The sequence below is a fragment of the Engraulis encrasicolus genome, chromosome 16, assembly GCF_034702125.1.
Source record: "Engraulis encrasicolus isolate BLACKSEA-1 chromosome 16, IST_EnEncr_1.0, whole genome shotgun sequence".
Taxonomy (NCBI): domain Eukaryota; kingdom Metazoa; phylum Chordata; class Actinopteri; order Clupeiformes; family Engraulidae; genus Engraulis; species Engraulis encrasicolus.
Window position 1 is genome coordinate 51782979 of NC_085872.1, and position 11791 is coordinate 51794769.

At 43.3% G+C, this 11791-nt stretch overlaps 1 protein-coding gene across 2 annotated transcripts in view; it reads left to right on the forward strand.

The window, feature by feature from the left end:
- Positions 1-6037: 6037 nt before the first annotated feature.
- The window catches only part of LOC134465900 (RNA-binding protein MEX3A-like), a 19733-nt gene continuing 13979 nt past the window's right edge, over positions 6038-11791 (forward strand). For both annotated transcript variants that reach the window (XM_063219793.1, XM_063219794.1), the window contains exons 1-2: positions 6038-6759; positions 10786-10951. In XM_063219793.1, coding sequence (XP_063075863.1) covers positions 6138-6759; positions 10786-10951 — 788 coding nt within the window. In that variant the 5' untranslated portion in view covers positions 6038-6137. The remainder of the gene's footprint in view (positions 6760-10785; positions 10952-11791) is intronic.

An 11791-nucleotide genomic window follows, 5' to 3' on the forward strand; every position in this document is an offset into this window, starting at 1 on the left:
CAGCTGTGTGTGTGTGTGCGTGTCCATTGTATGTATAATATGCATGCGTATGTAATTTAGGACTATTGTGTGTGTGCGTGCGTGTGTAAACCCTCCACGTACTCTTCTCAGCAGCCTCCAGAGCTAGTGTGGGGGTCTGCCGTGTACAGCTCCAGGCCTTTTTATTAGAATAGCATGAACAAGTTGATTTATTTCCATAATTCCATCAATAATGTTAAACTGTCATGGATTGTAGATTCATGGCCCAGTTTTTTAACTATTCCAATCATTACTATTTTTCTTTTTATATACGTTGGCCTTCCAGCTCAAAAAAACCATGAATTGGGGAATTCGCATTATTAGAATATTGTTCTAAAATCACATTTTTCTTCATCAAAATTCAGGTCACATTGGCAATACAAGCTGTCAGATACTGAACAACACATATACTGTTACTGGCAATACAAGCTGTTAGATACTGAACAACACATATACTGTTACTGGCAATACAAGCTGTTAGATACTGAACAACATTGTATTTGCAGCTGTGTGGGTCAGTCCTGCTGTTTTCAATGCTTTGAAGTGTTTTCATTTCATTAAAGGTCAGGAAGTAGTTGAAATATGCTGCATCCATTATGCCGTTTGCTGAATCGATTATGTAATTGTCCTGGCCCGCAGTACCACCTTTCCTCCCCATAGGGGCGCCCCTGCTGGCCCGCAGTACCACCTTTCCCCCCCTAGGGGCGCCCCTGCTGGCCCGCAGTACCACCTTTCCCCCCCTAGGGGCGCCCCTGCTGGCCCGCATGGTTGACACCACTAGTAGACAGTAAAAAGGGGACAGTATATCTACTAAAAAAGGGGACAGTATATCTACTAAAAAAGGGGGAAAAAATTAAAATAAATACCGTAATCGACTACAACACTGTCCTAAAATAATAATACATGTCTTCAAAACTGTACTGAAATAATAGTAAATATCTGCAACACTGTTCTGAAATAATAATAATAATAATAATTGTATAGCACTGTATCATACAAGGCATGTAACTCAAAGTGCTTAATAAATGGGAAAAAAATATCATTGTTAGAGATTGATTTAAAAGGAGCGGTAGAGATGAGAGGCAGAAATAGCAGGAAGGCAGAGGAAGAAGAGATAGATAGAGTAGAGTAGAGTAGAGAAACTTTATTGATCCCCAGGGGGAAATTCAGATGTCAAGTAGCTCCATAAATAAACACACACACACACACACACACACGCCAAGAGGTTTCCCGATCTGGGCCAACTCTGGCATCTCAGGCAGTCCAATCCCCAATAATGATGTCCTTCTTAGTGTCCTTCTGTATACTGTTAAACAGTTGAATGGCCCATGGGAGAAAGGACCTCCTTAGCCTGTCTGTCCTGCAAGTGAGAGCACGGAGTCTGTGGCTGAACAGACTCAGCTGGTTACTGAAGGTGGTGTGAAGGGGGTGTAGCTGATTATCCATAATACAGTCCAGTCTGTTCAGGGCTTTGCTCTCAGCTGTTGAGGTGAGTGACTGCAGCTCCATGTCCACCACTGACCCCGCCTTCCTCACCAGTCTGTCAAGGCGTCCCGCATCTCTCTTCCTAATGCTACCACCCCAGCAAGTCACAGCATAGAAGAGCACGCTGGCCATGACAGACTGGTAGAACATGAGCAGAAGTTGGCTGGTGACATTAAAGGACCTCAGCCTTCTGAGGAAATAGAGCCTGCTTTGGCCTTTCCTGTAAAGTGCATCTGAATTTGTGGACCAGTCCAGTTTATTGCCGAGGTGCACTCCTAAGTACTTGTAAGTACAGACAGTCTCCACATTCTCTCCCCCAATAGAAACAGGCACCAAGGGTGGGGTGGAGCGCCTGAAATCAATCACCATTTCCTTGGTTTTGGTGGTGTTCAGGTGCAGCTGATTATTTTGACACCATCCTACAAAGTCATCCACCAGTTCCCTATACTCCTCTTCCTGGCCGTCTCTTATACACCCCACAATTGCAGTGTTGTTTGAGAACTTCTGCATGTGGCATGTCCCAGAATTGTAGCTGAAGTCAGTTGTATACAGGGTGAACAAGACCGGGGAGAGGCAAGGCAAGGCAAGGCAAGTTTATTTATATAGCGCATTTCATACACAGGTGCAACTCAATGTGCTTCACAAAGTTAACAAATGTAAATGAAAGGAAAACAGGGAAATGAATTAGAGTCAAAAAAACATTTAAAACATTAAGATAAAACATAAGGTAAAAATAATAATAAAATAAAACATAAATAAACATAAAACCTTGAAAAACAATTCTTATTTTACTAATTTACTTCTCTTATTTTACCGTCTTTTCATTCAATAATTTAAGAAAGCATCTGAGAACAGCTTTGTCTTGAGTCTAGATTTAAAGCTATCAATAGTGGGTGCATTTTTTACGTCATCTGGAAGCTGGTTCCAAAGCTTTGAAGCATAGAAGCTAAAGGCTGCCTCTCCACATTTTGTTTTGACTTTTGGAATCACCAGCAAATTCTTCTCCGTTGACCTTAGTGACCTGGCCGGTGCATACTGCTGAAACATATCCAGTAGATATGTGGGTCCCATTCCATTTAATTATTTAAACACAAGTAGCATTGCCTTATAATCAAATCTGTAGCTTACTGGGAGCCAATGCAGCGATCTTAAAATTGGAGTAATGTGGTCAAACTTCCTTGTCTTTGTAAGAACCCTTGCAGCTGCATTTTGTACCAGTTGAAGCTGTTTAATGGTCTTATTTGGGAGGCCAGTAAACAGACTGTTACAGTAATCGACTTTACTAGAAATGAAGGCATGTATTAGCTTCTCCAGATCATGTTTAGACATCAGGCCCCTAAATTTAGAGATGTTTTTTATGTGATAGAATGCAGACTTAGTAATAGCTTTCATGTGACTGTTGAAATTTAGGTCACTGTCAATGAGGACCCCAAGATTTTTAACTGTTTCCCTTGGTTTCAGTCCCTTCGTTTCAAGGATAGTAGCAATCTTTTGTCTCTCCTCTCTTTTCCCAAATATAATTACTTCAGTTTTTTCTGTGTTCAGCTGGAGGAAATTGTGAGACATCCATTTGTTAATTTGGTCCATGCAATGATAGAGTGATTCAAGGGGGGTGTAGTCATTGGGGGACATAGATAAGTAGAGCTGGGTATCATCCGCATAGCTATGGTAATTTATGGAGTTATTCTCGATAATGTGTCCCAGTGGCACGAGAGCACCGTTCCTTGTGGCGCTCCTGTGCTGCTAATCACTGTCTCAGATGTAATGTCACCCATCCTTACAAACTGGGGCCGCTCTGTGAGGTAATCAGTTAGAGATTGTAGAGACATAGGTCAACGTAGGTTGGGACCAGGATTCTTAGAGACGTAAGGTCCATAGTGGCTGGGTCTAGCCTAAGTCATAGATAGTCCCGCTGAATTTGGGCACTCAGATGCGGCCCCTGGTGACATCAGGGGTGAGGAAAAACTCCCTTTCGCTTGATTCATAGTTTGTAGGGGGATAATATAATGTAAATAGGCTAATAATAAATAATAATAGTAAATATCTTCAAAACTGTTCTGAAATAATAGTAAATATCTGCAAAGCTGTTCTGAGCTCTCTCGTTTGGCCACTCCTCGTCCTTCTTCAAGTGCTTGACCAACCTCACAGATTATTTTCTGAATTTCTTTTCTTTTTTTCTGGAACTTTTTAACCTAGGCCTACATAGTTATGCCATTATAGCAGTACTACTACTACTAGTAGTAGTAGTAGTAATAGTAGTAGTAGTAGTGGTGGTGGTGGTGGTAACAAGTCCGACAGGCAGACAAAGATGCAACCGTCTATGCACTCTGCCACCTTGTGGACACAGGAGGGAATTACAATTACAGAATGCGTTTCAGACAGACCGACGGACGGACGGACATACCCTCTTCTAGAGATGCTAGGACGCATCTAAAAATAAATATTTTTTATTTTAAATCATCATTTTATGGTGTTGTTTTCCGTTGCATCATTTTATCCGCCAAGATCATGCCTTTCTTATGTGATTCTTCGTTGTTATTTTTTTAAATTCATCTTGTTTCTATTCCTATGGCCCTTGCTTGCTCGCAAGCACACTGAATAATATTCGGTGTTCTGTTATTATTTTGTTTGGAACGTGGAAATTAAAACCCTTTGAACTGGCCATTGTTGCGTCTGGGGCGCGGTGACGTCATTGGAGTGTGCGACGTCACGCAAAGAGCGACGAGACGCAGCCAGACAGCAGAAGCGTCGCGTGCGCCCGAAACAAAGGGACCCAGCCGCCTTGCTACTTTTCAGTAGTACTCTTGGGCACAAAAACCCTATTTCTTGTTATATGTCTTTTTATTTCTTTCCTCTAGAGAAATGTGACGCCTGCAAAGTCACCACCCCACCCCAAAAATCTTTTTTTTGCAAGGAAATATGGGACTACTGAAAACGATCTAGTTTTTTGCCTTTATTTTTCCAGTGCTGGTTAAAAAACTGGAATGAATGACTCTCCTCTCCTGTCTGAAGAAGACGCTTTTTGGGAGATTATTTTTCTACTGCACAATACAACGCCCCCCTAAAAAAAATTAGCCCTTTGCTAGCACGTTAGCTAGCAGCACTGACTACATCCCATTGGATTCCTGCACAAAAACCTCCCAAGACTTTGTGTTGTTTCATCGGGACTTTCCAAGAAACCAAACCCAACAACAAAAAGTAAGTCGTTGTTTGTTTGTCTTTGTTCACCTCGGGTTGTGTGTGTTTGTGTTTGCATGCGAGGGTGTAATTGCTGATGTTTTTGGGAGCAATTGTGAGTTGTGTGTTGTGTTTTGTTGTGTCTGGGACGAGCTAACTGGTATGCCCTCTCCCAAACAAAAGACAACGTGACTTGGAGGGTTAGCTTAGCATAGTGTGCTAACAACAGAGAACAGGAGTCTCGTTTGACATCAAACGGGCTGCGCAGATCTGCGTTACAAATCTGCGCAAGATGGGAATACATCTTAGGGTTGTTTAGTGCCTTGTCCCTTGACTATATTTCCTTCTTTCATGTAAACTCGCCTGTTTGCTGGTCTCCTGATTTATTTATTTTATATCAAGAATGGTCAAAAATACATTATTTGGATTTTAGTCACTCAACACGGCAGGGTGCAAAATTGACAGCAGCAGCCTAACCAACATGGTCACATGCAGTTGAGATTTCAGTTTAGCTGGTTGTAAAAGAGACCAATTTACTATCTTAATCGTGTTCACCTTAGTGTGTGTGTGTTTAGCTGGTAGGATTAACACGTATTATACCATTTTGGCTGGTGGGGGGGGGTTCAAGAGCCCAGTAGCAACATACTTGAACTCCAAGCCAAAGAAATGCTCCATGTCATGCCCCGTCGCTAACTAGCCCATTGTCTGGTTTCCCTCCCCTTAAACAATAAACCAGACACTTCTTACGCGTTGTGTAAATGTATAAAACAAACACAGCAGACATAACTGGGTAGTTTGCAGTGTCTACATGATGCGGATGACTTGGGGGAGTCTGGTGTGGAATATTCGCGCTGTTTTTAGAAGTAAATCGTAGTAGTTTCTACGCCAAACAATGAAGCTAGCGCTGACTAACAAAGCCCAGGTAGCCTACCCAAATTACATGAGAGGACCGACTGTTTTGTTTGTAATTTACTACAAACACACTGCTGTGTCGTTTCAAGAACTTTTTTTTTTTTTTTGAAAGTTATGTGTCATTTTGTTGTCATATATCATGTGCATACAACCAGATAACCACCCGAGTGAACTTAACATTTTGCAGTTGAATGTGAAATCGTATTGTCCATTTCTACTATAGGCTACCTAAAGTATGCTCATATCTGCATGGTCAATGTAATAAATATAACGTTATTCATTTTAAGTCACATAAAGAAATGCTCAATGAAGCCCGACTTTACCTGACATGAACATTATTAACACTTTTGTTTTGTTCTGTTTGTTTTTCTTTCTTTCATCGCAGACAATAAGAACACAACAGCTGAAGTTCAACACAGGGCATTTTGAAGCTCCTTTGTTTTGTGTTTGTTTTTGTGGATTCCAATAAAAGTCTGGATGTTTTTCCACGGAGAAGGGGCTAACCTGAAGCCAACAACAAGCGCCCAGCAGCAGCAGCAGCAGCGATGCCCAGCCCTTTATTCCACCCAGACATCCTAGATCATGACCGCCAGTCCTCCTCCCCCAGTTCTGTTGTCAACGGGATGACTTTGACGCGAGAGCCCGAGCAAGAGGCCCCTGATCCTGGGGAGCAAGAGGCAGCGCTGCGCTACGCCCTCGACCAGCTCAGCATCTTGGCCATGGAGAAAGTGGACCAACACCAACACCACCACCATCACCACCACCACCACCACCAACACCAGAGAAATGGACTGGAGCTAGTGGACAGCCTGGATAGCAGTGGAGTAGTTGGTGTGGTGGGGGAGACCTCCTGCAATGGCGTTATGGGTGGAGGTGGAGGAGGTGGAGGTGGATATGTCGATTTAAACATGCTGGACCACCAGCAGCATCATCATCATCAGCAGCATCCGCATGGAGGGTGTTCAAGTGAGTCTCCTAATTCGTGCTCCCCGAGTCCTGAGTACTACGGAGGGGGGGGGTCCTATCCGCAGCTGGCGGGGGGCCCCAACTGCAGCGCCGCTCTCGGGGACCCCAACTCGGCGCTGAGCCGCAAGAGGTCCGTCAACATGACTGAGTGTGTCGCCGTGCCGACTTCAGAACACGTGGCCGAGATTGTCGGCAGACAAGGTAGAGAAAACAGTCACTTTTTTTCTTTTTAAAAACATGTTGTTTTTGCTTGCTGTTGGGTCAAAGAGGAGGAATTGTCATTCAGTGTAACGGATACCTTCTACTGACTGTAAGAAACATGACTCTTTTTATTTTATTTTTTTTCCAGTGAATTCATGAAAGCCTCGGCTGTCATCCATTCACTCGAAACAATTTAAAAATGTTTTTTTTACAGTTACAGTCAGCAGAATGAATGACAGTTCCTTGTTGGACGTCTTTGACCCTGTTGCTCTGTGACTTTCATGTGCACTAATGTATTTGCAAATGTGGCTTGTTGCATTACATTACACTACACTACATTACATTACACCTGAATTTCCCCTCTGGGGATCAATAAAGTTACTCTATTCTACTCTACATTACATTGCATTTGGCCGACGCTTTATAGCCAAAAACGACTAACAAATGAGAACTTGATCATAAGCAGCATCAGCTTGTTGTGGTTTTGTTGGCTGCGCGGGTGTTGAAGTCGCTTTGGGATCAAAGCATCTGCCAAATGTCGGCCTAATGTTTGTTTGTTTGTTTGTTTCTGTTCCCCTTTAAGATGTCTTGAGACACCTCTCCCTGCTTTCAGGGTTTTTTTATTGTTATTGTTTTCAAAGTGTGTTCACATTTTGTAGTGGTGGAAGTGTTGTGGCTTGTGTAAATACAATGTGCAATGTCTGGCCTTATCTATCTATCTATCTATCTATCTATCTATCTATCTATCTATCTATCTATCTATCTATCTATCTATCTATCTATCTATCTATCTATCTACAATACATCCTTTCTTTGGACTGAAGTCGTCTAGCTTTGACAATGCAGGCAGATTGTATATTTGTGTGTACAAAGCGTTGGTTGGCTCTTTCTTCCCTGTTTCCCGGTGTTTGTTTGTGTGCTGCTGTCTGTGTCTTTAGTTATTGTGCCCCCCTCTGTGAGCGTGTTTACTACTGAGCTCCAGAGATTTTAGCGGTGAATGTCGCATGGCCCTGGCCGGGTGAGGGCGTGTGTTTGGCGGCTTGGGCGTATGCAGACTAGTCGGTGGGTGGGTGGTTTTTCCTGGTGGTAGATCAAACGCGCTAGACGTCTGTGTGTGTGGTGTCATTTGTACCTACTGTATACAACATGTGAAAACACAATTTGCTTCTAAGCTAGTGTGTGTGTTTTGTAGTTTTCGTCAGCCAAAATGGCTAGTAGATGTTCATCTCACTAGCCAACCGACAACACGCACTAACGGGTCATAGTGGCTTGTTTCTAATTTGCTCTCTTCTTCCAGCTAAACTGTAATTTCACCAGCATTTGGCTGGTTGTCTGTTGTTAGTGTATAGCCCTGGATACAAGTCAGTATTTAGTTGTTTCAGGTGTGGTTATGCTATGCACTAGCTTGCGTGTGTAGCCTTGGAGGGCTTAGGGGGGAGGGGTGTGTCTGGCCATCCCAACAAAGAGGCTGCTCGGTCGGCTTGTCTGGGACATGTCTAGCACCCCCCTGCCTTCATCCGAACAAAAGAAGCAGAGGCTCTTATCGATTGAACGTCTGCTGTTCACGTCAATTAAACGCCCAGACAAGTCTCGTGTGAGTCTGTCACCCCCCCTGGACGCGTTGTCGTTCAAGTTCAAAGCGACGTCTATGGATTAATTCGCCATATCTCTTATTATATTGGGCATTTTTTTGACGTAACCGCGGTCTTCTAAACGCTAAGCTGGAAGCTAAACCCAGGGCTCCACAAAGCTGGGCGGCGTTTGGGGGTCAGCTTTGCCTCGGCAAAATCCTTCACAAACTCCTGGCTTTATTGTTTAGGTCTGGGTTTAAAACATCAGCTCAACACCACCACATACATTTAACTCTCGTAATAGATAGATAATCGATATATTTGTTTTAGTTTGAAGCTCGTTTTGGCGGGGTGTGTGTGTCTAGTTTTGAGCCTGCATTGTTTCTTTGTTTGAAAGCCATGCCGTCTCACTTCCGCGTATGACTTCATGAACGCGGCACTTGATTGGTTCAACGTCCTCACGCCTGCGTGTGACATCACCAACGCGGTATCTGATTGGTTCGCGTCTTCACCCTGGCGTCGCATGCCTTCTAAAAGCACAGTGTAAAATATTTTCGATACACAGACACTTGTTTTGGCGATGATGACGGCAATAGAAATATAATTTGAATGGCATATTTTTCATCACACATAACTGTCGTTCAATTGGCTCCAGAGAAAAGAAAGAGAAGTGAGAAGAAAAGCAAAAGATAGAAATAAGACAATACAGTAAGTTGTATTTAGGGCAGACGATCAAGTCAGTCAAGTCAGCTTTTATTGTCACTTTCATCATATGCACGAGACATACAAGTAAAAATGAAATTGTGTTTCTCTCTATACCATGCCAGGACATAGACATATACAAAAAGACATAAAGTGCAGACAGGACAGGTAACAATGGACAATAATAAATACAGTATAAATGAACATTTAACGTTGAACTTTTAACATTGAACATGTAACGTAACATATAAGATAATGAAGAAAGAAGACACTACAATAATATAAATAATAACAGTGGAAGTACAGTATAATACCAGTATAACAGGTAGGTTCCAGGACTGAGGTAGTGCAGGTAAGGTGCAGTCCCTGGTACAGAGAGAGTGTGCGTGTGTGTGTGTGTGTGTGTGTGTGTGTGTGTGTGTGTGTGTGTGTGTGTGTGTGTGTGTGTGTTTTGTGGGTAGTGCAGGTACAGTCCAATACTGGAATACAAACAATTAAGTGAAGTGAAAGCCCAGTGGGAAACTCCAACTCCCATTGTCATTGTGACACAGCACTCCACAGCACACAAGTGAATACTGCACACTGCACACAACAAAATTGCATTTATGCCTCACCCGTGCAAGAGGGGCAGCCCTCAAAGGCGCCCCATAGGGAGCAGTGCGGCGGGTCGGTAGCAGGGTATGGAGGAGGGTGGGGGAGAGCACTGGTTACTGATTACTCCCCCCGGCCACCACCCACCAACCTGGCAGGTCGGGAGAGATTATTGTCAATGTCTTATTTAAATGTTTGTAGTTAAACTGCACATTGGAGACTGGTGGTCAAACACAATTTCATAGGGATGCACCGATACCACTTTTTTGAAAACAAGTACGAGTACATTAATGTGTGTACTTGCCAATACCGATACCTTTTACCATCAAAATACAATGAAAATAAATGCATGGCCTTGTTTTTTTTCCACCTGTGATATTTGTATTGTCCATTTCCATGTAGATTTAAATGTTATTAAATGTATGAGGTGGCACTTTTTTCCCATGCTGCTTTCAAGTCCACAGAACGTGACAAGATTTTGCATTGTTTTGTATAATAGCAGTATCGTTTCTGGTATCGGCAAGTGCTTGACGAGTACGAGTACAATCGGCAGCCGGTTCCGATACCAGTACCGTTATCGATACAATTTCAAACTACTGTGCTAATCCTGCTACATAGATTTTTTGACAATAAAGCACACTTGACACACTTGACTTGTATAACACAGTTGTGTTCTCTCTTCTATCACCCTTTTCTCTCTTCTCTTCTCTTCTCTTCTCTTCTCTTCTCTTCTCTTCTCTTCTCTTCTCTTCTCTGCTCTTCTCTTCTCTTCTTTTCTGCTCATCTCCTCCCATCTGTCCTCTACTTTCATCCCCTCCTCTCCGCTCCTATCTTCTCTGTTTAAAGCCAAAACCACACATACATTAAGACGCCAGTTAGAGAAGACCCTGTCTAGTAACTAAATAACTAATATTACTCGGAACATTTTTTCACTTTCGTTCTGTCTGCCTGTCTGTCTTTCTTTCTTTTCTGTCTATCAGGTTGTAAGATCAAAGCCCTCAGAGCCAAGACCACTATGCACATCAAAAGACCCATTATGGTAGAAGACCCTGTCCTGACGTTGTTGATGAATAATTTCTCTCTCTCTCTCCCCCCTCCTCTCTCTCTCTTTCTCTTTCTCTCTCTCCCCCCCGCCCCCCCTTTCTCTCTCTCTCTCCATCAGGTTGTAAGATCAAGGCCCTGAGAGCGAAGACCAACACCTACATCAAGACTCCGGTGCGAGGCGAGGAGCCCGTCTTCATTGTCACCGGGCGTCAGGAGGACGTCCAGGTAGCCAAGAGGGAAATCGTCTCCGCAGCAGAACACTTCTCCATGATCCGGGCCTCCAGGTCTGTAGTTCAATAGCCACCTTTTGTGATGGGTTTCAATGGGAGAAAAGACTACAATTATGCACACTGTGTATTGAAATGTGTAGTGAAGTGTCCCAGCCTTGCTAGGACGAGTAGCCAAGAGGGAAATCGTCTGAACACTTCTCCATGATGCGGGCTTCCAGGTCTGTAGGCCATTTATGTTGTTTTGTTATCCTTGTAAACCAGCGTCACCCGCTGGGCGCCGAAAATGTTCAGCTGCGAGTGGGTCTGGCCTCGGATCTGTGAACGTTTTGAACACTGTGCCCTGAGTCTGGCAAAACCAATTAAAACACATAGATTTGTTTTGAATCAAAGCGGGCGGGGTTTTGAGGGAGTGACGACGAAGCTTGCAACACGTGGGAAAGCACATCAACGGCAAAGATCGCCGATTGGTCAGAGCGTCGGCACGGTTTGAAAAAACAACAGGTTGCTCTCATCAACAATCGTCCGAGGTATCGTTCACCGGGGCCAGACTAAATTACTCCGGTCTCACATTTAGGCTGCTTTATCAGGCTACCTGAAGAGGCCATTTTTGTAGTTCAATAGCCATGTCTTATAATAGGTTTCAATGGGAGAAAAGACTACAAATGGCTAACGGAAGAGGCCATTCTTGCTTTATAATGGGTTTGAATTGGAGAAATGACTACCAGGGTTCCCACTGGTGCTTCAATTCCTTGAAAATGCTTGAATTTCAGTTAGTGTTTTCAAGGTTGTGAAGTGCTTGAAAATGCTTGAAATTTGTGTCGAGTCAAACTCAGTAAGCCAAGTAATAGAAATCAATTGTTCAGGTACATCAAAAAATCTAAGGGAGTGAGATGT